Genomic DNA, 26,324 nt, shown 5'->3' with positions numbered 1-26,324 from the left:
AGATAGGGCTGAAAGACACATTCCACAGTGATTAAAACTAAGTCTTAGTCCCCTAGCCTGTGTGGGTGGGGGAAGGATGGCTCCAGGCTACTCTCAATTTCCAAATAAGCTCTTCAGATGGGAGGGGCTGAGAGCTAGCTTCAGCTTTGGCATGAATTAATCCTCTTACCTGTGAATAGCACAGAAACCCTCTCTGCCTGGTACTAGCTTTGTTTTGGGGGCAATCAGATCTTCTTATCTGCCTCTTGGTTCAAGCACAGTTGGGCTACAGCACTTTCAGGAGCTATAACAAGCCTTTCTGGTCACATGGAGCTAGAAGACACTCCTCATAGTGGGTGCGGCTATGATTCAGCTCCTTGCCTGAGTGTGGGCAAATTAGGCTCTAGAGCTCACAAAAGTCCTCATTTAAGGATCCAAATCAGGCAGATCATCTCACCAAGTTTCCTGGTCAGAATACTTCCCCACCTTTGTTCTATAATATTTGAGGGGCTCCTAGATGGCTCACTCAGTTGAGTTTCCAGCTTTGACTCCGGGCATAAACTCGTGGTTGGTGAGTTCAAGCCCTACATCAGGCCTACTGCTGTCAGCACAGAGCCAGCTTCAGTTCCTATGTACCCCCCTCTCTCTTACCCTACTTCAGTGGTGTTCTCTCTCTCAAGAATAATGTATTTAAAAAATTTATTTAAAAATTTTTGTTTAAAAGACAAAATATTTGAAATTCCCTTTACACATCTGGCCCAGCCTAAAACTGACTTGGCAAGATGCAGATATCTTCTCTCTGTCTTATAAGTCAGCCTTTTCAACATCTCCACCTTTTCTCCAGGTATTTTATCTACTGCAAGCTCCAAATAGATGAGACTTGTTTTACTTAAAACAGCAGATATGGATTGGGGTGCATGGGTAGCTCTCTTGGTTGAGCATCTGACTTTGGCTCAGCTCATGATCTCGCAGTTTGTGAGTTTGAGCCCCACATTGGGTTCACAGGGCAGAGCCCAGTTTGGATCTTTTATCCCCCGCTTCCCCTCCCCCATTTGTGTGTGCTCTCTCTCTCTCTCTAAAATAAATAAACATTAAAAAATAAGAAAGCAGCAGATATGGGTGGCTTGTCCTGTTACTTCCCACTGAGTAAATAGCATGGATAATTTATTTCATCTCTTACAGAGAATTTGGAGAGAGAAAAAAAAATGTTCAAGCTGGATCATTAAAATGAGCTTTACACATTTAGGTGACTCTAAATTGTGTCTTTTTTTTTTTTTGTCACCAGCCTGTTAACTTGTCAGTCGTTAGTGGCAGCGGTAATTTATTTTTCTTCTGCGTGAGTCTTAGAGCTTCCATTTACTAGATTTAGTAAAACAAGAATAGTCACTTTGTACAAACATTTTAATTAATTTTAAATAGTAGCTTGAATGCACAATGTTCTGCTACTATAAGCCTTAGAAAGAGGAGAGAGAGGCAGGGACGTAAAACACTCCACATGTGATCCCAAAACCACCTCCCACCCACAACCAGAGAAGATTGGGGAAAGAAGAAGATGAACTCTTTTCATTAGAATTATTTGATAGCTTGGTGGTGGTGGTGATATGCATGTGCATGCATGCACACATTTGAGACATACTGCATTTTTCATTTTATTAACCCTTGAAGTCACTTTGAAGGTTCAGTTTGGATTTCAAGAGGGAACATCTTTTCATTGTAAACCATGTTTCAGCTACTACTTTGAGTCCTTGCACATGTAATTGCACTTGATGCTTCCATCAACACTGAAAAACGATATTTTGAAGATAAAATTAGATTTCAGAGAAATGCAGTAATCTGGCCCAAATCCCAAAACTGGTAAGTGACAAGCCAGGTTTTAAGCCCAGGTCTTTCTGACAACAAAGTCTTTGCTCTTTCCACTTCTGTTACATATTAACTCTGGACAGAGTATGAAGTCAAGTGTTGTTTGTCCTACAACCTATCATTTAAAAAAAATCATGTGGATTTGGTGGTAGTAAAAATATAAGAAAAGTTATGAATACGGAAGGTCCCCGTTTCACATTTAGCCTCTCAAGTGAGGATCAAGCTGAGCCTTACATACTGTGACAGTCTGGGTTGAGTTATGTCTGAGAATGATTCAGTTACACCTGAGGAATGATGCTCTCTGAGAAGGTCAGCCCAGTGACCACTAGAAGGCTCTCATCTGGCTTTTGCATTTGTCCTCAGTGGCACCTGGATTACTAGAGAAATTCATTCTTTTTTAATCTGCTTCCACTTTCTTATGTGGCATCATCCAAGTCCATCCATTGTCCTGCTTTCCAGAGAATACCACAGTGTTTTGCATTTCTTACCACATTCCTGGTGGTCATGCAGCAAACATACTAAAGGAAGACTGCATTTTGAATGTGGAGAATTCTTTGACCTGATGAGTCTCCATTTCTTCCCCTGAGTAATTTAAGTAGGTCACATTTTAAATTTGATTTCCCAGGCACCTAGTTTTAAATAAAATCAATTCTTACCTTCTAGACAATCCTATATATTTTTTTGCCAAATGGAGTTTATGCAGAAGAGAAACACTTTCAGTATGAATAAATAACATAATTATAACTGCATTTTATCAATTAATAAATTTAATACTTATTTGCCTCTTACTTTCTACCCTCTTCCACCCTTTGAGAGGAAAGAGGGTGCAGTGGGTGTCTGGTGGGGGTGATTTGATATAATTTTCTCTGCTGTTCATGGCAGCTTGTCCAATATATAAACAGCCCTTGGAAGTTCATTTCACTGTATGTGTGGCTACCCTTCTTACGGGTTTCCAATTTCAGTGGGGTAGAGTAGAAGTGGGGCAAGAAATGATGCTGATTCTAGTCTTGCCAGTAGAAGATATATCTTTAATGTTACCTAGATCAAAAATGGAAAACGGATTTTCTCTTGGAATGCCAACTCTGCCTTCTTGCAGGTCTCAGCCTGGGCATTGCATTGAAGGTTTGAGACTCTGTCTGGGCTCAGGGCAACAAGATGCCATGATCAATTGATGATGCCTGCAGAGATGCAAGAAGGGAGAATAGTAATTCATGTGCACACATTCACCATTCCTGACATAGAGCTTAGCATGTTTCATGAGGAACTGACATGGGACAAATTTTCTGTCTTCAAAGTCTTCTCAAAACTTGTCAAAAGCCCACAACTTTTCTCATGCTTCCTCATATTTGCATAGTCCCTAACCTATGGCTCAGGCACCCTGGGTTCAAAGCTTTCTTCTACGCTGCTTTAGACAATCAGCAGGTGTAGCAACTCTGTACAGACCTCTGCTTAAGTATCTTAGGAATAGAAAGCATGTTCTCTACATTTAAAAAGAGTCCATTCAAAGTCAATTATGTGGCTTTGATGTTCTCACTTTTGAACGCATTGTTTTTCTCTAGTAGATTCAAAAGGATGAGAATTCTGCTGAGAATCATACCCCAAATAATTTCCACAATTATCCTATAATAAAATATTCGGAGGGGAGAAATATCCCTCAACCATATGTCCACTTTAAGATGTTTTTGTTTCAGAAAAGTTTACAATTAAGTTATAAACATGTACTTCCCCAGAGAAAGGTATCAGGTGTGCAGCATGAGGTCTACTCCAGAAGTTGTGTTTCTCACATCTTTCATAAATGGCCATTTAGTGCTTGCCATAACCTCCTATTGGAGGATGTCTAAATATCAGGAAAATAGGAGAAATATTTACTTACATCAATATCGATGACTGCAGAGCCCAAAGGAAATCAACAATGATGAACATGGTCCTGTCCTCAACGGGTTTACTAAGTCTCCGGGAAATTAGACACTCACAGAAGGGAAGCTAATTACTATAAAAATGAGATAGAGATATGATAACAGGGCAGTAGATGAGGAGGGTGGCACCACTGACTTCGGTGATCTAATTGGGTGTATATCCCTGTCCTGTGGTGCAGTTTAGGCTGTACACACAAACGTACATGTAAAATTCTCAGAATCGATGCATTCTAAATCACGGGCAAACCAGGAGTCTCTGAAACATCTCTCTTAGTGATGTCTGAAGGCCCCTGAGTACCAGCTCCAAAGCAGGCATTTGTGTCCTCCTTTTAGGCCCAAAATAGGAACCAGGTTGGAAACTTAGGGTCTTTACAAACTGGTTCTGAAAGGAAAAGTCCAAAGCCTGAAGGTGACCACTGAAATCTCAGTCTTGATCTCTAAAAAGGGCAAATTGACACAGTTGAGGAAAGATTGGAGAAAACCATTGGGTAATCTCATTCCAGATGGTCCAATGATTTTCAGCCCTCTTCCTCTGCACAGATGCTTGAGAATTGCAGCTGGGACAGGAACCACTACAAGTTTCAAGTCTTCAATTTGCCCTTCCCTTCTTGATTTCTTTTTCTTTTTCTTTTTTTTTTTTTGACAAAAAAATTTTTTACTCGTTATTTAATTTTTGAGAGAGACAGAGAGAGACAGAGTGCGAGCTGAGGAGGAACAGAGAGAGAGGGAGACAGAATCTGAAGCAAGCTCCAGGCTCTGAGCTGTCAGCACAGAGCTCGATACAGGGCTCAAATTCATGAACAGAGAGATCATGAACTGAGCTAAAGTCAGATGCTTAACCAACTGACACCCAGGCACCCCTCTTGATTTCTTTTTCTTAATAGTCCAGGAATATTTAATCTATACTTTATTACACATTTATTTCTTTTGTAGTCTAGATAAGGAAGCTAAAAGACAAAGAAATTGAGTGTGTCAACTGCGGCCCATCCCACTTCTTCTTAATGGACAAGCTTGTCAGAAATAGAAGCCAACCAACCAAATCTCATCAAAATGGATCCTAATCTCCTGTACCACTAATAGGAACACATGAACCCATGCAGCTTTATCAAGGGCACAGCTAAGAGTTGGGCCAACTTACTTTATAAGGGGGCTCCCCCTCTTTTGAGTTTTGTGACCTTGGCTACCTAATCTCACCAGTCTGAACCTCATCTGTAAAATGGGGATCCAGAGTCTAGCCTCCACCTCATAGAATGATTATGGTGATTTAGTAGCAAATTGTACATAGAGCATTTGACCCTGTGCCTAGCACATAATAAGCATCTAATTGGTGGTAGCTGCTGTTTTTAGTAGCATTTTTATTGTTATCATTGTGATAGTGATTGTTTATTTGAAGATGGCTCTGCACCTCCATGACCTGAGTTTTCAACCTTAAACATTGCAAACAAAGCTGAAATGCCAGGTGGGCTCTGCCTCCTTAGATAGTCACAGCCCTTAAAGGCACTGCCCCTTTTGACCTGGTGTTCTGTCTCTGGTTTTTGCAGCTGCCTGCCCTGTCCTGTGCAGTGGAAACGGACAGTATTCTAAAGGGACGTGCCAGTGCTACAGCGGCTGGAAAGGCGCGGAGTGTGACGTGCCCATGAATCAGTGCATCGATCCTTCCTGTGGGGGCCATGGCTCCTGCATTGATGGGAACTGTGTGTGCTCCGCTGGCCACAAAGGAGAGCACTGTGAGGAAGGTAAGCGCCACAGGGCCAGGATAGGCAGCAGCAGAAGTGGGAGGTGACTACAGGCTCAGACTTTTGCTAATGAGCCCAATCCAAGGCTCTGCATTTTGCAAAGGAAACTTCAACACTTTGCACAGAGAACTTCAAATGCCTTGGGTTTTATAGACTTCTGAAGTTGTAGAAAACACAGGCCTGTGGAGCCGTTCTGGAAAGAATGTTGTTTCGCCCTGCTTTATGTTAATTGGCTACTTTTCTTCTTTAAATTGCTTTCTCTGCCTTTATCTTCCTTCTCTTTGTCTGTAACTCTCCTCCTCCCCTTCCAGTTCCTTTCTTTCCCTGCTTTCATTCTTCCCCTTCCCCATTTTCTTTCCTCTTTTCTTCTGCTTTATTTAAAATCCTCTGATTTGAGAATTACTAAAGCTGTCCAGAAAAATAAATAAATAAATAAACAAGAATCCTTAATCTCCCTGTCTTCCGCATAGCTGTTTTGTCTTTTTTAAACTGTCCTTGATAACCTAGTACCCATATATGTATGTGTACATTTTAGTGAAAATTAATACCAACAGAAAGCAGTCAGACTTGAAGGACAATAGGCACCCGTGTCATTTAGACACATGGTAGGTCACATTGTTCTGGTTACCTAACTCATACAGAATTATAGGAGGGTGGGTGTATAAGATAGGACTGGAATTTGACAAATTCTGGAGAGCTCGGTATAGCATGCATTCTGGTGGCCTGTAGCGCCCATGGGGAAGTTAGGGGTATAATAAACTGAATCCAATCTGAAAAGTCATAATCAGAGATGACACTCTGTGAGCAGGAAGGTGGCATGGAGGAAGCAGTACAGGGATAAAGAGCACCTCTCTGGAGGTGATCAGAAGCCAGCCCCAGTCCTAATCACTCTGGTTAGTGCTTTCAGAAGAGTTATTTGGTAACAAGGTATTGGGACCTATAAGGCAAGGGAACTCTGAAAACTGCCTGTCACTCTTCGCCCTCTGTGTTCATGCTTCCAGAGTACAGTCTCTGGTTGTCCATCTCTTGTTTCTCTCAATTTAGAGCATGAACCAGAGTTAGTAGTAAGGTGAGAGCCTTAGTGCTCTCTGTCCCTGGCCCACTCCCACCCTTTGAATTGGCTCAGTTGTTTTCCCCTGAGCAGCTTCCCCCTACATGTGTCTCCCAGGCAAATGTCCCCGTACAACTCAAACAGCACTCTTACCTCCTATGTTCTCAGAGGAAAAAGAAGTGTCAGCTCACCTAAGCTAAGGGAAAAAGTGAAGCCCACCACCTACCCCATGTGAAACAACTTGAGAGGACCACGCAGGAGATCCTCCTAGAAAAGACTCTGTTAGGTGCCTTATGCCCGTGTTCTTTCTCAGCTTTTCACTGCCAAGCTGAGAAGAGGGGGCCTCAGGTACTATGAGGTGGATCTGTTCTCCTATCCCGTTAAGTTATAGATCGCTAGGGTTCTATTAATTAAAAAAAAAAAAAAGCAATCATTACTTCCCTCACCACAGAATAATGACAGAAGCTTATCCTTAGATACACATACCAAAGCTCTCCTTCTGAAGTCTCCCATTTCATCGTTTTTAGAACTATGGCTACAAAGAGTCAGCTTCCATGACATTATTCTTCTAAGATTTTCCAATATATCAGTGGTAATGCCCTTAATGGGACCCAGAAGTCTGACCCCCAGATCTTCATTTGCTCAACACTCTATGTGTTTTTTTCCCTCTATTATAAAAGGTAGCCTCCCTCCATCTGCATCATAAAACCAAATTGGGAGTTTGGATGGAGGAAGGACTGATTTAATAACCCTGCTTGAAAGGTTAAAGTTCTTAAAGATAAATGGATTGCAGAAGGCAAAGCTGCATTTGCTGAAAACATGGGAGAGGCCAATAATATGACAAGAAAGGTTAAAACGACCTTTTGCATACATCATTTGGCGCGAGAACAAAATGATAAAGCAATGACATTGCCCGTCTTAGAATTTTTTCCCTCCAGTAAAGATTGTACATAACTGTATGAGTTGAATTTCAAGTGATTTCTCAACTTTCTTACTCTACCAGCCAGTCTTATTTAAATGTTCAGAATGAATTAACCATCCAACAAAACAGGGGAGCCACGTGAATCATTATAAAAGGATGAAATCTCCTCTATTGATTTCTGCTACCCAAAAAGAATGAACCGAGGTGATTCATATGCTGTTTTCAAAATAGGAAATGGAATCAGAAACTCTGGATCAGCACTTTTTCTTCCATTTAGCTTTTTTATTTCTGATATTCATCATAGTCATAACGTTCAGACAATTTACCTGAAATGGCCATGGCAACGAAATCAATAGTTGCTATCCTCCATTTTTGCTGTATAAACATTGTTGTACTATTAACAAATTTGCACAAGAAAATGAAAGGACAGATTCACGAGGTTTCATTCAATGATGTCTGGGGGAGTAGGCAGATGATGAGAGAAGAATTGACATATTAGTTCGAGTCAGCCATGTTTTCATGTCAGTTTCATGGTTGAGTCATTTTTCAATGACATTTAACTTCATAAATGTAATTCATGGTTCTTCTGGGGTTTATAGTACATATTGTTTGTAAAACTCCTTGACCTCTTTTTTTATCCTTAGGGATAGAAATTGCATTCACAACCCTTTTTTGTCAAATCTACAGAGGGCCCAAGACTAAATGAGTTCTAATGATTTCAGCTGCCAGGGGGCTGGTGTTGTAAGGCACATGGTACTTAGCTGGTAAAGGCCACTGTCCCCCTTTTAAGTATAACACTGTTTCTATTTATAAAGCTCTGTAAGATGCCATAGTCCCTCCTGCCTGATAAAGACTGTAAGGACGTGACCACAAAACCATCTTAAGAAATTGGAACCAAATTTAAAATTCATAGTGAAACTGCTCTTCTTAAAGTCTGGATTTAGTTATTCCATCAGCTGCTGTAATGATTATATAGCACACAAGGCATATTTACTTGTATAACTGAAAGCATTGGCTCATAATTCTAGGTACAATAAATGATTCTCTTGATGACATTCCACTCCTGGACTAATACATCTCAGTGGATTTTCTTCTTTTCTTCATACTATAATTTAAGATAGAGATGAGAAAGCTAATTTATCTGGAAGAAAAATTATATTTTCTTATTTCTTTGGGGGGTGTATATTTTTATTTCATCCTTTTTAGAAAAAGAATATGCTATATATTTTTTTCATTTTTTTAAAGCTCCTAGCTGTTGGCACCTCATGAAACATTTTAAATAGCTAGTTATAGATGGAGGGTAGTTTTTGAGACACATAGCACATGAGATATCTCTATGTATATTTTGATTTTGCTGTATTAGAAATGGGGACAGAGGGAAAAACTGCAACTTTGGGATTTTCTTGTATTAGAAGAATATGGACAAGATTGACTGTGAATGAATTAGCTCATACTGTACAGATCACAAATGTCGCAACATTCTTCCCAAAAGCAAGAAGTTGTTAGCACCATTTCTTTGTTGTTAGTTCTTCATAGAAGTTTGTCTCATTAACAACAAATGCTTTATAGCAAAGTCTGCCATCCGTTCCTGTAGCAACTGTGTATTGAACACCTACTATATTTGTTGGCTGTGCTAAGCATGAGACACCAAAGACATTGCACAACCTTTCTGTAAATGTCTTCTTTGTTTGAAACTTTTGATTCATTTACATCCAGATGCGCTCCGCCATCCTGAGCAAATTTGAAGGTATTAGAAAGGGTTCATATCATCAGAAGTGATAGTCCCCAAGACAGTGAATTCAACCCTTAAAGTGATTGCAACCAGAGCAAGTAGCATCATCATAAACATCTCCAACTAATAATAAATCACTGAAATTCCCCTTTCTGAGAATGTATTTTTGATTTTTGTAAAATCAATGGCAGCTTCAGTTTCCCCATGGCTCAAATGGTTTTGAGCTGGTTTTCATAAATAATACCTTCCCGAGAAGATTCAAATGGATCAGATCAGAAATATCTTTTTACACATTTTGAAAATTCATATTGTTGCCTCAAGGGAGCACTGCTCTTTGGAAATTTCATGGAATAGTGTGATTTCTAGTAAGTTCAAGTTCCTGAAGTCTGACGTCCCCCAGAATGAAATCTTTGGTGGCATAGGTAATATAAATAATGTCATCTTTAGAGCCAATATATCATCAATTTTAAAACATACCATTATTTTGTATGCAATTAGAAGGAAAAAATTGATACTATGCTACAAAAAGCTGGGACCCCAAAGGGTTGTCATCTCAGTGTCATGGTAAACAATTTAGAGGCCAAAAATCTTGCGTGTTTCAATCTTGGCATCGGGCATAGAGAGAAATCAAAATTTCTGAGAGTTTGAACTACACGATGGCACACATGCACAGGAAGGACTAAATTATAGCAGCATAGTGGTCCAAAAACCTCAAGAAAAGAATTTAAAGTGGTCTCAAGCTGGCTGTGCCCCCAGATGATGGCAGAAGCAAATGCTTTAATCTAGTCTGAGAGGCCTAATTTCTGGGCTGTTAAAATGAAGAAAATATATGTCTTAGCTAAATAAGGTGATGAGACTTCCCTATTTCTCTGATCCACAAGACAACATCTGAGCTCTCTGCAAGACCTCTGTTTGCCATCCAAACCACACGGTGTGCATTTCCCTCTTCTCCAAATGCCATTGTATCACTTGTTAGGAATACCTAAGGAAGCTGATTCCTTTAAAAAGTCCTATTTGGGGGTGCCTAGGTGGCTCAGTCGGCTAAGCATCTGACTTTGGCTCAGGTCATGATCCCACGGGTCATGGGTTTGAGCCTCATGTTGGGCTCTGTGCTGACAGCTCAGAGCCTGGAGCCTGCTTCGGATTCTGTGTCTTCCTCTCTCTCTGACCCTCCCCTGCTCATGCTGTCTCTCTCTGCCTCTGAAAAATAAATAAAAAACATTTAAAAATTTTTTAATAAAAAGCCCTATTTATCTAACTCTGAGGCCAGATGAACATCCAAGGTTGGGGGTCACATTCCCATGCAAACTGGGAGAACTTGTTGAGAACTGGCTTTGACAGCTCATAAATCTCATTTTGAGTTGAATCTAGAGTAGGAATCTTCAAGTTATCTACTGGATGCATAACCACTCTGAGTCTTCAGATGGCCAAACAGACCATAAATCTGGCAAGAATGAATGTGACCAAAATCTGACCATTAACTCTTCTGACCAACAATCTGAGGGAGTGTCGGTGCCATGGCTAGAGATCCCCTCATTCAGTCCACTCATGATTATGTTAAGAAGATTACCTCTTTGGGATCATTTCCATACCTAGCTTTATCCCTGCTATCCTGCATTTTTATGGATTCCTGCAGTAGATGTGTGTTAGGTGAATACAAACCACTTTTAAACTTAGCCTAAATGAAATTTAATTAGGAAAGTGACTTATTTATAAGTTTCGTTGGTTTTCTTTTTAATCCTTTGTTACCTACTGAAGTCAAATATTAATGAAGTTAGAATGAGCCTTCTTTTACTCTCCAATAGTGAGGAATAATTGGGCTTGGGGATACATGTAGAAATATCACCAGTATTCATGTCCCAGACTCAGAAGCTCTGATATGATATAATTAAGGTCCTAATGTTTAGAAGTACAAGGTTCTCAACATTGAAAGACACAACTCTATATCTGGTTCCCACTAACTCTGCTTGAGAAATCTCTGTCTCTCACATTCTCTTCAAGTTGGAGATTCGGTGTTTGGGCAAATAAAAAACCTTGAATTCTTTATGAGTTGTTCATCAAGAGACCATGTAAGTATTACCTGGGCTATTGCATTTGCTCACAAGGGGATAAGAATTAGTGAATTACTGGCTTCTTCAGCAGCAAGATGGTGTCTCATGGCCCATCCCCCATGAGTGATCAATACTTTTCCTCTTTGTTTTTTTCAGTTGATTGCTTGGATCCCACCTGCTCCAGCCATGGGGTCTGTGTAAATGGAGAATGCCTTTGCAGCCCTGGCTGGGGTGGTCTAAACTGTGAGCTGGCAAGGGTCCAGTGCCCAGACCAGTGCAGTGGGCATGGCACTTACGTCCCCGACACAGGTCTTTGCAGCTGCGATCCAAACTGGATGGGTCCCGACTGCTCTGTTGGTAAGCCAAGAGGTTTCCTCCTTGCTTTTCCCAATACTGTGCCCTATGTTCTTCCATGAGACCAAATGGATGGGAATCTACTCTTTTCACTTAGCCTGGGATAAAGGGATTCAGGTTAATTGCAGAGGGCCTATCATACTCTCTTCTCCTCAGTCACGAAGTCTATGATCCTGAGAAACAAACACATACATACACACACACAAATATCTCAGGTTCTTGTGCCTCGTTTGTTCCATCACTACAAATGGATGAGGGGCCCAGGAGGGATGCTTCCATTTGCATTATAGGTTTTCTTATGTACACTCCCTGAAGGTACCAGAAAACAAAACAGAACAATTCAGTCCCAGACAAACTGAATGGAACGTTCTATAAAACAGAAAATAAGCTCCCTCGGGGTGCTATGTGAACATGTTATAAAGCTCTGCAATACTCCAGTGACAGGAAAATAATGAAGTTGCGCTATACACTTTATTTTCCTAAAATTAAGAGTATGTGTCTTACCTCCCGAGTGACCCTAAAAGGGAACGGTTCAACAGTTCAAGCCAGTCCCAACCTACCTGAGAATGGTTCTGTTCACAGTGACAAGTGCCTATCCAAGCAAGCGATCATCATGCCGCCCCCTTCCTTTGGGTAGTGAGACAGCTGTCAGATTGCCATGGCAATCAGGAAGGGAATATATGTGAAGCTTTGCCTACAATGGAAAAGAAATGAATATTTCATTCCAAAAAGAAAAAAAAGAGTCAGTTAAAATGGGCTATTTTGAGATGCCTTCTCAGCCCATTTGCCTCTGGCTTCCACACTGACGCTCATGGTCCAGGCAAAGCTCTGCAGAGGATGGGGAAGGGGGAGCCCTCGATCCAAGGCCCAACTGTCGACAAGCTGTATGACTTTGAGTGAGTCACTGCTCCTTCTGATTGGGTTTTCCCTCCCCTGCCACGATGAGCCATGCCTCCTTCAGCAGTCTGTCGTAAGGATGAATGTCTGGCATGTGCTTGTCCTCGAGTGAGAGGTCTGGAATGCCAGAGAGTGTTTATCTGTCTGTCTGTCTCTTCCCCAAGCACAAAAGACTTTGAGCTCCTTTGAGAAAGAGGCTGTGTAAATGCAGCACAATCAGAGTGGTCATCATTGCCACAAGGTGCCAATCTGGGTGATGGGTTATTTTGCAATTAGGGGAATGGAGCTGTGGGGTTCCCAACTGGCCCGTGGTTAGTTCAGGCTCTCAACAGGGAAAAAATTCCCAGCTGGCTAGGAAGTCAGGATGCACATATATCTTTTCAGATGGCACCTCCTGGGTAGCTTTGCCAAACTGGATGGCCCCTGTGTGACCTCCTCCTGGGATGGCCTCAAGCTCTAAAACAGTGGCTGGTTCTTAGGAGCACAGTGGTTGTGCTGCAGGTCCAGAGACTCTACTGAGAACCACTGCTCTCGAAAGTACATAACAATAAATTAATACCCAGCCAGTGAAGAGACAGGCCTCCCAAGGTGATGCACCTGCTGGGCCTTGGGGCCTGCTCCAGGGACCCAGGCCATGTGTGTGGTCTGGCCTCCAGTGGAGGGTTTTGCCAGCTGTGGTGTTGAGCTGTAATCATTGTTTTTCTTCCAGAAGTGTGCTCAGTAGACTGTGGCACTCACGGCGTCTGCATCGGGGGAGCCTGCCGCTGTGAAGAGGGCTGGACAGGCGCAGCTTGTGACCAGCGCGTGTGCCACCCCCGCTGCATTGAGCACGGGACCTGTAAAGATGGCAAATGTGAATGCCGAGAGGGCTGGAATGGTGAACACTGCACCATTGGTAGGCAAACGGCAGGCACCGAAACAGGCACATATTGCTTTATTTTCATAAATCGTAGATCTATAGTGATGGTCGTGCATTGCAACGGGCTGTTCCTTCAGGGACATGAGTGCTCTACAACATTCCTGCTGCCTCTCCAAACCTTCAAGGGAATAGAGACGGGAAAAACAAGGTTCCCAACTAGAGAAGTCTTTCCCTTCTTTCCAGAATTCCAGATTGGTAGGAAAGGAACAAAACCAGAGCAGAAAATCCATTCAAATTACTGATTCAGGAAGGGAGAAATGTACATGCATGGGAAATTGTCAGGACTGGAGGTTTCAAGCACCCTATATAACTGTGGTCTGCAAGTTCCTCCTTGTTGAATACCCTCCCAGCTGGTTGGATCACTGGATCCCTGCTTGCCCGCACTGACACAACACACTTGTTTTAGACCAGGTTAGATACAAGGAGGACTCCCAGGTTTCCTGGGTAGCCAGGTACCACTGGAATAGGTTTAAGCATCCTATTGCTATCCCAAGGCAAGTTGTCATCCTTGGGCTCTTGACCCTCCCCATCACCACACCACCTTTCAATGTCTTCTCCTCTGGTCCCATGTCATTCTCACTCAGCCACCTCTCTGTAAGTTTTTGGATGGAATTTTTTTAAGGTTGTTTTCTTTCTTGAGAAGTAATAGTTACCAAATTTCTTTTGTTTTGACTTTGATTGCATTTTGTCAATATTGTGGTTTAGGGTAAGACAATATTGGATTGAATGTATCCAGTTATTCCTTTGAGGAGATGGGAGCCAATGCTCTTTGGTTTTCCACATCCCTCAGACAGTTGGCGTTATGAAGTTGTCAACTTGAGTATCATTGTATCTCTAGTTTTTGCTTTTGTAGGGTTGAATTCATTTCAAGTTGGCTAATACACTCACTTGCAAGGAAATTCTCAGGGAAGTTTCCAAGCAAACTACTGACCTGCCTTCTTGGAGTTACCTTTGAATCTAGCCATCAAGTTTAGGGCCCTTCCCTCTGTCCTAGTCCAGAAACCCCAATCAATAGATTGGGTACCTAGAGGGAGAGACAGGGTTAGGAGCTTGTCCAGGGCTGACTCATGAAGTCAGACTCAATTTCCCATGCTGTTCATTTGAGTGGTTAAGCGGAGAAAAAGTGCATTCTGCATTAGATTTACCCCATTTCCATCTAATTGGGCATTCGAGGGGCAGCGTGCCAATCCAGGCCATGACTATAGCACTGGGACCCTGCCGGGACAGTCTGTTGGCAGTGAATTGTTTCTGCAATCTCTTAATGATGCTCCAGATCCTGCTCTCCTGCAGCTGCTTTCATCTTCTGTTCCCTGCAGATTCTGGGGGATAATTCAGAAAACTCTCAAGAGAGGGATGTGCACAGCCCACTACCAAGATGGTTTACAATTCTTACCAATAGTTTTCACTCTTCAGGGGTGTTTCTCTTGATGTATTTTGCATGCCCAGTGTGATTTAAAGACTTTTCCCCATCCCAATACCTCCAGTTCCCTGATATGCTCCCCTAAAAAAAAAAAAAAAAGAATGAAAGAGAAAAAAAAAAAGCTCTTGCCAACCAATAACCTTTAGGTAGAAAATCCTACTTTCTTTCAGTTCACACCATCCAGCCTCACCTCCCCTTTGCTCTCCCTTTCCACGTCTGCTGAGGGTTGCTGCCCCCACCATGATGCCTGCTAGCTCTCCCCTACCTACAACTCATCTGCACTCTGGGAATAGCTCACAAGAGCACAGCCCAGATGGATTGGAATAGAGTTTGGAAAACTACGGTCGAAGGGGCCATATTTGACCTGCTGCCTTTTTCTTTTTTAAATATGGCTTCCAAGCTAAGAAGAGTCTTTATGTTGATTAAGTATTGAAGAAAATTAAGAGATATTTTCTGACACATAACAATTCAACTCAAATTTCAGTGTCCATTAAACAAAGTGTTTTTTGAGGCCAGCCACACTCATTCATTGATATACTGTTAGCTTGCACACTGCATCTTAGTGTTGAGTGATTGCCACAAAGACTACATGGTCCACAGAGCCATGCGCTACCTGCCCTTTACAGGAACAATTGGCCAACCCCTGAATTGAAGAGTTACACAGGGCTTGATGGAGAGAGAGGAGAAGAGAGAGGCTGGTCAATGTTCACTTTTGAGAAAGGCCTTCAGCTATGATTTGAAGGCTGTCAGAGAAAGGGAGAAGATCCAATGTGAGAGTGGGGAGAAAATAATGATTGAATTGAAGTGTGTCTGGAGCCTTTGAAGATGAAATGGGATGATGGCACCCCTAGTCTTGGTAGGAAATGATGAGGATGTGGCCATCAAGAGAACATGGGAAAAGTTTAATTCTAGCAGCCTTGTGGGTGAGATGGATTGGGAAAATGTGCTTTTGCTATTTGAAGTTGCTGGTTCAAGTTTTACATGTGTGTGCACTAAGATACATGAGCTCTTAGGAGACATAGAGAAGGTGCAAATTCATGTGTCAGGTAAAGCTACCGAAATGAAGGGAGTTTGGGTCCAGGCAAGTGTCTTGTTCAGAACTGTGATCTCTTGTGACTATTGAGTTCACTCTATGTAAGTTACAAAGTATTTATCACCAGTCTTTTCTTGTGAGGGGTTAGGGCTCACTGGTTTCATTTCTAGATAGGTGCTGTATTCTTGTGGTTATGTTCACTGGGACTTGCTCTAAAAAAGCCAAACATATCTTGGTTGTTGAGATTTGCTATTCAGAATCTAGAGATGTTTGGCTGAACATAATTGCTTCTTTTGCGTTTCAACCTCTGGCCTCCAAGCTTGTGTGTGGAGTTTTAGACTTTTATTTTGAGCAGACACTCCTGTCAATTCATTTTAAGTAAATGCCACAATTTACAAGCCCAGAATCGGTCCTCTTCCTCAGGGATACTGACAGAAAAAGAAAGAGAGGTTTTTTGGTCCTTTCCAAGCAAAGCCTCAAATGCTATATTTGAAAAGAGAAAATAAATAAGAATGAAATGGCACCCAGTCTGCAAACAATGCATTAGGGAATTTGGGGTAAGGCAGAGCCTGAGTGGTTAGTGTTGGGGCACAAGGGTTGTCTGCAGCCTATTTTCAATGGGTTGTGGTGAGGTGGTTTTTGTTAGGGTCATTACCAACAGTCACCTGAACAACTTGCATCATTATTTGTGGATCACATTCATTTTGCTGGAAGAAACAAGAAGACAGATGGCGGGGGGGTGGGCACTGAGGATAAAAACATGGACTTCTGAAAGTCTGGTAGAATCTATCCATGTTTGGTCTAGTGCATATCTGGAATTTTCAACTGAATTATTATTTTTTATATTTGGAAATTTAGTACATATTACTAAAGATTTAAATGTAAGGTATAACATTTCAATGTTAAGTGTTAGAGTTAACATATCAGTAGAGTGGATTCTACCAAGCAATTATTCTTATATTACATTTTTCCAACAAATTAAATATAAGGTATGGCTAAAACCTACAGAATTGTATAGATAAGAAATATGCTTTGAATCCAAGTGAACCACAATTCGTGTTTATCTTTGAAATATATTTGTATTATTTGGATAAGCTGCAGTTTACTCTTATGAATAAAACAGAAGGCATATTATGTTGTTAGATTAGTTTTATTCTTTAAACATAATCCTAAAATGAGTTGTTGTTTCTATCACCTGCCACCCCTTACTAAACTGGGGATTGAACCTCAGAAAGCCATCCGCAGATCGTGCCACCAAGGCATAAAGGGACTAAACTAAAGAATAGGTCAAAAGTCACTGTGAACTATAGTAAACTCAGACAAGTGTCTGTTTTAAAGAAATGGGTTAATTGTTAGTGTGTTTTGCTTACAGAATCATTGAGCCAAGTACAGGGAGAAATAATATTTTGCCACAGAATGCAAGCCGATAAACTAAATGCTAATTGAGGATTGTTGCTATTACCTGCTGAATGTGGGCTGTCTAGACATCCACTTTGAGTAATACTAGTAATACTAACACGCCCACAGAATAAATCCACCACCACCAGGCACCCACCCTAAGTGAACTGTTTGACATCTGGGTAGCGAGCAATGCCTATAATGGTTGTTACAATTTGCTTATTTTGTATGTGTGGTCCTGACCTCCAATTGCATTTCAGAATCATGAGGACACGATTCCTAGGACCGTGTGAGGCTGAGTGACCTGCTATGTGTCACAAGTCAGAACAGTTTTCTTTTCCCTCTATTGCACTGGGGCCCTTCTATTTTTCCTCTTTAATTGGTTGGGGAAAGAAATAGGTTCTTGTGATGTTAATAAGGAAAATGAATCTTTACCCAAGGTAAAACCAGCCGTGCGACAATCTGATGTGCTGATTAAGTGATTGTCATCAGAAGTAGACAGGGTCACAGTCCAAGAGGGAGAGAGCTTGAGAGCTACAGGGAACAAGAAAGGAAGGAAGTGACTATCAAAATTAACCAACTTCAGACTGAATATAGCTGCTTCTGCATCTCGTTCTAGTGTCAGTCTCAGTCATGGAAACATTTTTCTTGTAGCTATTATCCTTGAACATTCGAGCTTTCATGACTCCACAATGAGATCAAGTTGAGATGAAATTAGCCACTGTGGAGCCATTCTTACCATCAGGTCTATGGGAGCAGCTAATTCTATGATTGGTTAATTAACCTATTCCTGTGGGGGCTCTTATTAGAACCTATGCTAGGAGCTCCATTCTTTTATGAAGTGAAAACCTGAAGAAATGGTCTTTCACTGTTAAAGATTATGGACAAACTTTTAGTGGGGTACAAAAAATGTTCTACTTCTTTTTTTCCCCCTATAATGTACCTAAAATGTGAGCCCCCTCATTGAAGATCAGGAACCACCACATGCCCAGAAGTCCTCTTTGAGTGTGGGTCAGGTGGTCTTCCCAAGACTGGAAGGTAGAAATTACAGGAACACTTTTTCAACTCACTCCAAAAAGTAAAATAAAATGAAAAGAGAAAAAAAATGCATTACAAGTAATCAGATTCTCATCACAAGAAAGTTTCTTTTCTTGGCCTGGATGTTGTTGAAAGGCTTTAAGCATTAGTTGGAAAATAGACTACATAGACAAACATAAGGCTCACCCTAACTTAAGGCTCAACCATTCATATAATGGTTATTTTGTCTGTGAGGTCCTGACCTCCATTTGCATTTCAGAATCATGAGGATCGATTCTTAGGACCATGTGGGGCTGTTCAAGTGGCAATGTTTTGTTCTGGGGTTTTTTTGGTTCTGTTTCCTATGTGATTTAGTAATATGTGCCCACGTAAGGACCTCTCATCAACAAAGGAAAGTGTGGAAGGAGCCTTGACGTTAGTCCTGTGGAGAGACAGTGACTTGGAGCATTCATGTGCCATACCCTTATTGTCTTAGAGGCTGTTGTTGAGGTACCAGCCTGTGGCCCACTGTGCTGGAGCCTGACCCAATAAGTAAATACATTAGTATGGAGTGCTACAGTAACAGTTTGGGACTCTTAAGACAGAAACCCATAGGTGAGAATTAGCATGAGGAAGATTGTACATGCAAAGGAAAACATGTAAGAATAAGAACTGTTGAAAAGAAAAGCAGCAAAGGGAGATGCTCTGCCTTCATGTTGAGTAGTGAGTGTTCTGTCACTTGAGCTTTTACAAAGAATCAACTGTCCAATTTATTAAGAACCAGTTCTTTCTGAGTCTGTGATTCTCAGATCCCACAAAATGCCCTCAAGACTTTACATTAAAAGAAAAGGAACACAAAGAGGGCCCTAGAGATCTGAGCTCCCTTAGATATTTGTGATGGACATTTGCTCATCACTCTATCGGATGTGTTATGCTGTTGTGAAGAATAGATTGATAGAGAAAAGGGGAAATCTGTGTTCTAGGCTTGACTCTGTCACAGAAATTCTGGTGGTCTTGGGTAGTCACCCATATTCCCAGCCTCAGTTTCTTCCTGCTGTAAGTGAGGGGGTTGGACCATATAACCACATTACAGAGTATAATCCACAGACATGAAATGCTTTTCACTGGTGTGCAAATATATTTTGTTGAATAGTTACAAAGAGTGTTTAAAAATACATATTTAGAAAAACTATAACTACTTCATCACACTCATGAATGTATTGGTATTACTGCTAAGGAATGTGGCAAAAGTGGGTAGCAGTATCAGGCCTGAGAAATTTAAAGAAAACTATTAAATAAATAACAATGCATTTATTGCAAATATCACAAAAGCAATATGTGATCAACTTAATTTAGAATACACTTGGATGAGATGGTCTCTAAGGACTGGTCCATCTCCTGAATTTTATTTCTCTCATGCTAAATTATATGAAATTTATTGAATTAGCACATTGAAATCTTTCTCTCTTCTGTAAGGTGCAAGGAGGGTTCCCATGTAGGATCCTATAATATACACTTTATGTAAGAAGACTAGGTAGTGTAGTGTTGGTTCTGCTGATGATGCTTTTTTGAATGGTTGAGGATGATTGATAGTACTTTTTGTTTAGTTTGTCAGTTCATCTCATCCCTAGAATCTGAGGTCCAATTTGTATCTGGTTAACTATGGAACTTTTTTCTGCATTGAAAAACTTCCTTACGTAGTCTGAATAATCAGAGTCCACTTTATTCCTTTATATTTGTGTTTGCTGATTTAAAAAATATGGTGTTAAGTAGAGGTACATCTATCTATGTCCATTTCACTTGGATGCAGGGCAAGGCAAGCATAATGAAGCATTTAACATACAGGCTTGCATGTCAGTCTATCTGAGATCAAATCCTGGCAGGTTTCCTCACCTTTGTGTGCCTCAGTTTCTTTGTCTGTAAATGGGAATACTTAAAAGGTGACCTACCTCACAGGGTTATATGCGAAGTACTGGCACAGTGCCTACCATAAAGCAAGAGCCAAGCAAATGTGCGCTAATGTCGTCATCAACGTCATCGTCGTCATCATCATCATCATCATCCCCCAGGCCCATCACCACCATCATTATCTATTACCACAGTAAGATAAAAGCAAGGGAAGATTATCAAAACAAACTTGTCATTAAGACATTTCTGCTACCTCCAACCTGCCTTCCCTATATACTGCCTCCAACCCATCAAGCAGTTAGTAGCATTTCAAAAATAACACCTACCCACTATCAATTTCCCAAGCAAAGTTTTATTCTGTAACTCACTGGCATCTAGTTCTTACAGAGAAATATAAACTAGCTCTCTTACCTGGAAATTGAACCTGCTTATTTTACCAAACAGCCCACTTACACATGGAACCAAACATCTGATTATCCTCATGTTAATGGAGACTTATTGTGAAATTGGGGTTTGCTTCTTTCAACCAAAATTTCTCCATCTAAATTTCTTTTTGACACATTCCAGAGAAGCCAAGAGGTCTATAAGAATTTGCTTTTAATTCTGGGTTTCATTTTTATAATAAGTACAGTTCAAAAGAAAAGTCTTTTCCTTTGAAGTATTAGCTTGGAATTATGTTACTATTGAATAGAATAAAACTTCAATTCTTTTAAGCCAGAATTCCTCAAAGTAGGGACCACAGACATACTCTACAGGAGTCTGAAAGGACACTGTCTTCCTTTAAGAAGGAACCTGGCATTTCTGAGGATGCAGCCAGGTCAGTGTCTCTTAGATTACCTTGTCCTGGTCTCTCCTTTTCAGACTCCTTTTCCACTCCTCATAACTCTGAGTTCCAAGAATAACCCAGGGAGGCTCAACTCTGAACTCAGTTGTGTTACACATGCCTTTTGGAGACTCAAGAATTGCACTGATTGTCCCTGCTCAGCCCCATGAACTGCACGATTACACTCATTCCTCCCGCACTGCAATTGCATGACTCCTTGGAGCAACACCCATGGGTAACATCTGGGGATTCTTTGTAATTCCTTGCTCATCTCCTGGGTTATCAGAAGCCATACAGAGTATCCCAGATGTTTATGTAAGAAACAGATTTTGCATTTCCTCCCAAGTTGCCTTCCTAATAGGGTTCAATCTTATACCAAACACTTCTTTCATAGCACTCTATTTCACGAGCTCTTTTTAAAAGTCTTGTCTTTATTGCCTTTGGAAAACAGGGTACCAGCATTTCAAAAAACCTCCACAGTCAGGGTTTATTGATTTCCTCTTCATCCTTTTCATCATGCATTTGAATGCATCATTATAAGTAGACCCACAGAAGGCCACCGTACCATTGACCGCCTCTGAGCTTTTCCCTTCATGGGTAATAAAGAAAGAAACCACACAAAATAGCAACTAGGAGAAAGTTAAGTATTTTATCATAAACATTCTCAGGATAATTAGAATGGATTAAATTACAAGAGAAAATGCATTTAGCTAATCTCTCCTCTAATTAAAAAAATATCCCTAGTTTTAAACAAAGCGTTTGTTTTTAAAAGCATATTTTCATTGTAATCAATAAGGGGTAGGCCTGTTTGGTCCTAAGTGATAGATAGGAGGAAACATCTGCAAAGTAATTAAAAGCCACTAGCAAGTGGTTGTTTTTATTATTAAGATCCTTAAAGAGCCTTCTCAGTCTTTTCCCATAACTTGCACCACAGGATTCTCCACAAGCGACCTCATTCTATAGTCCATGGTGGTATAACTCACTTTCTGTTCCCAGATCAGTGAAGATGTATTTGACAACTCCTGGCCAACAAGGGTCAAGTAAGGAGATAAATTTAGCGGAAGTTTTTATAATTTTCCAAGTGAGGTGGGATGGTAGTCAAAATGAGATGGATAGGTGACACAAGACATTCCTAAAATAGAACAGGGACACGATCTAGCCTGGCATAGGTTCTACTCCAAGACTGATGGAGCCCAAATCACCCTGAGTCCTACAAGTCTGTCTCATCTCTCCAACTAGAAAGCTCACCCCCCACTCTCATCGCAGACATTCCTAGAAGTTTCCAAGGAAGTCTCACATGCTCATGTTCAGCACATTCGGATTCCTCAGGCTTGGTCCCCTCGTGGAGACCTGCTGCTTACAGAATTCACTTTAGGGGGGGCCACAGTATTTCTCCTACTGCCAGAGGTTTGCCATCTTTTAGTGCCCACTCAGTTAAAGCTCTGCTGTGTTTATACCACACTCCACCACACTGGGGATCTTTATCAGCTGGTTTCAAATTCCTTTGAGAAAACAGCTGTTCATTTTTTGCCTCTAGCGCATCTCTCACCCATCAGGGTTTTGTCCCACAGCTGGACTATAGAAAAGGCATCACAGGATCCTTTTTGCTTCCTCACCTTCCCTCACCTCAGACACCTTTCATAGGCCTGGGCAGGGAAGAGAGGTTCATACATTCTTCAAACACACTCAGCCTCTAAATTCCAATTCAGATCAGTTAGGATCCCAATTGTCTACACAACCAACTTTTTGAGAAAATATCCTTGTTCTTCTCATTTAGATTTAGGGTTGCTTCCATTTTCAGCCAGCTCAAGTGCAAGTTAAAAAGCCCCTGTGATCTCCCATCCTCATACGAGTTATATTGCAAAAGGAGTGGAGAGGCATCTGATTCTATATCCCTTAGACTCCAGGTTTCCAGCAGTTTCTGGCATGGCTCTTTAGGGCAGCTCACTCTAATTGTCTGTGACCCCCAACACCACACAAGCACAAACTATACATTACAAAAAACATCCCACCAGACTCCAGAGAAAGGAGGGATTAACTGATGTTCTAGAGACAAAAAGTCCCACAAAACTGCTATCTATAGGGATTTAAATTGCTGAGAATCCTGGCCCACAGTTTCCAAATTTAGCTGCAGCAGCACCTGGTCAAATTAGCAGTGAAGTTGGTTAGAACTTGGCTCAGAAGGGTCATCTGTCTGGAGCTGTAAGCAGAGCGATAGGCTCTGATAAGTGTGAATTGCATTTCTTTATTTTTAAAATTATGCTTGAACTTCAATAGGGATTGCCAGACAGCCCTGTCTAGTTGTCTAGAAACAATGCCAGGGGGTGGGGGCTCCTGGAGATTATAAAATAACCACCTCAGAAGCACAGAGGAAACGTTTGTACCTGATTTCATTCCAACAAGTTAGCAAGCTGTCAATCACCGGTCACGCCACTGCACTGAAACATACGCTCTCTAATGACACAAAACTCAAGGCAGTGGCTTCTGCTTTGCAGAGAGCATCCTGGCAATAGGCAGTGAGATTGTTTCTCTACATTAGGTGTATGTGAGCCCAGGAAGCCCAAATGTCACTGATGATAGCAATTCCCATGAATAGGGAGAGAGATTGAAGAAGATATTAGAGGTGGTAAGAGAAATGAGCTTTTTCCTATTAGTCCAAGGAATGCAGGCAAGTTGAGTTGGGTCCCTTAAGCATGTTGCTATCGGCTTCTCACCAGACTCTGAATATGAACTAATTTAACTTTTTATTTCCATTTAATGGGACCAAGAAAGATCTGTATGCACTCACTTACAGACCTGTTCTCTGGGGGTCTGATACAGGAAATGTTATCATATCATCCAGAAGCCTAGCAAAGAAACTAGTCTACCCAGAATTAAACAGCTTGAAAGACATAATACACATCAACACCCACTCCAAACTCCCAACATCTCCTGTGTTTGTAGAATGTAACATCTTCCCTCCTTGCTAACTATTAACACTCACTGTTAGTGCTTTACTATTATACTTATTGTGTATGCTTTCTTAGGGTTGGGCTAGTAAGGGGAATTATGTAGCAAAGGAATTAGATGCATGAGCTTTAGAATCAAACAGATTTGATTTCAAGTTCAGCCCCCATCCACCGCAAGTTGTGTGATCTTTGGCAAGTTCTGTATCTTCAGTGCCTCCATTTTTCCCAACGGGAAACTGGGAATAGTAATACATAGTCCTACTTTGGGGAGCACTTCACTTACCAGTGAAGCGTTTAACACAGTGCTTGATGCTCCATAAGTGTTAGTTTAAAAATCATCAACACCACACCTTCATGCCCTTACTGGAGTTTCCTAAATGCATGTTGGTGGAGTGGACATTTATGAAAAGAAGGAGTGATGGCACACAGCCACACATGGGGCCCAGAATGCCAAAAAAGAGAGGCCAGGGCGCTAAACATCCTGTGTTAGTCCAAATGTCTGGCCCCACCAGAGAGGCTCACTGGGGCATGTGGATTCCATGCCTGTAAGAAAAAGAGAACACAGGGACCAAGAGCAAAGCAGGGAGAAATAGAGAAACCTTGTAGTAAGAATCTGACTGCTGGTTGCAGGAACATGACTGTACCAAACATAAAGAAGACAGCCACATGTGTATCATCCTATGCCACATAGGATGGAGGTCTGAGGTCCACACCTCCTCTATCTGGTTCCAGCTGAGCAATAACAACTGTACTTATTCATTCATTGGTTCATTCATTCATGAAGCATCTATTGAGCACCTAATGTGTGCTGGGTGCAACATAAGCTTCCCCTGGGTGAGTCCCTGAACTGACGGGGTAAAAAAGAAGTGATTGGCACAGAGGCTGGTAGGAGTCCTGGGAACTTGAGACCTCAGCTGTCTTTTGGCCCACAGGAGACTTTGCTGTTTTCTAACCCAAGACACCCTTTCTGGTGTTTCTGCCAGTTGTTTTTTGTTTCTTTAGAACACTGTTTCTTGCTAACAGCTTCCAAAGGAGAGCAATGTAAAGATGGAAGCCTTAAACTTCCATTGGTAGTTTAAATTCATTTGTAACACAATATAATTACATAAAAGAAAGCAGTCAGGTATCAAACTGCATGGATACACACAAATGTCTCCCTCATAAGTGTTAATATTTTCAACAGTGGAAGAAATTTAGTTAAATCAAATGAAGATGGCAACTCATTAAAATTTGATTTTCCCTCCTATCTGTTTTTATCTTTTAATCCTCCATATATAGCACAACTTATTCTGTTAAATAACACTCATTAATTAAATCTCATCTTCTCTTAGCTATATCTATATTTTTATTTATTATCAAAACCTTCCAATGCTTATAATCTAATTTAGTTGGATTATTGCTTGGACATCTGTAAGTAAGAAAACCTTGAGGTTTTAAGGTGGAATTACTGGCAAGGGAAGACATGAGATAAACCAAATTCTCTTTCCTTTTCCCCTGGCAGGAGCTGGTTGGCAGGCTTTTCCTCTGTTGGGGGAGTTGGTATGATGATGGCACTATGAATTCAGTATCTTCAGTGACTATGGGAAGGGAAGGGAGGGAGGAATCCTTAGAAAGAGTTGTAAATTCAAATACTCCTATGTGGATGAGCCAAGAACAATGTACGTAGATGTGAGGGCAATCTGGCTGTGACAACTGTCACCCCATTGATGCCAGGGTTGATTCAGCTGATCTGGCTGGCTAGGTGGGTATCCCCTTCCTCCCTCAATACTCCATGGCATCCTCCCAAAGCTGCATGCTTTGTCAGAGAGAATGACCTTCCCCAATAGAAGAGGATCATTCTTGGGTCAAGAATATAACAGTAGCCACACTCCCCTACTGGAATCTCCATTTGTAGGAGAACATAAGGTGGTCAGGCTTCCAAGACTCCAGACACATCCAAATGAGGCACTGCATGTGGCCGTCTGCCTTTCCTTAAAAAAAAAAAAAAAAAAAAAAAAAAACATGCATGAGTGCACTGAAAAGTGTGTAAGATATCAGGGAATGGTAATAAGCTGGAGAGTGAATGCCACTTCTGTGGAGGACAGACATGACCCACCTTCCGCTGAATGTTGCCATATAGAAATGCAAACCTAGTTTTACCAAATTTTCCAATTTTTCAATAGAAGCCAGATATCAGGATTGTTATGCATACTCTCCTAGTTTTCAAATGTTGGCAAGCAATTCAAAATTTGTTGAAAAGCTATAAGCCATTCAGGCAGGTCTGGGGGCCAAATGGATCACCCATCTGTGGCCACTGACACTAAGTTCCAGTGCAAGATTAGTACTGAGTTAGGGAACATCATTTGCCTGGAATGAGACTG

General features: G+C 41.2%; 1 protein-coding gene across 1 annotated transcript in view; it reads left to right on the top strand.

Moving 5' to 3' along the window:
* TENM2 (teneurin transmembrane protein 2) overlaps positions 1-26,324 on the top strand; it is a 1,222,720-nt gene that overhangs the window by 1,069,822 nt on the left and 126,574 nt on the right. Inside the window, exons 14-16 of the mRNA XM_029942895.1 lie at positions 5,297-5,491; positions 11,404-11,604; positions 13,208-13,393. Of these exons, the coding sequence (XP_029798755.1) occupies positions 5,297-5,491; positions 11,404-11,604; positions 13,208-13,393 (582 nt within the window). The remainder of the gene's footprint in view (positions 1-5,296; positions 5,492-11,403; positions 11,605-13,207; positions 13,394-26,324) is intronic.

This window comes from Suricata suricatta, chromosome 6 (assembly GCF_006229205.1).
Source record: "Suricata suricatta isolate VVHF042 chromosome 6, meerkat_22Aug2017_6uvM2_HiC, whole genome shotgun sequence".
Lineage (NCBI taxonomy): Eukaryota > Metazoa > Chordata > Mammalia > Carnivora > Herpestidae > Suricata > Suricata suricatta.
Note: the sequence above shows the minus strand (reverse complement) of the source record. Positions and strands in the feature narration are given on the sequence as shown.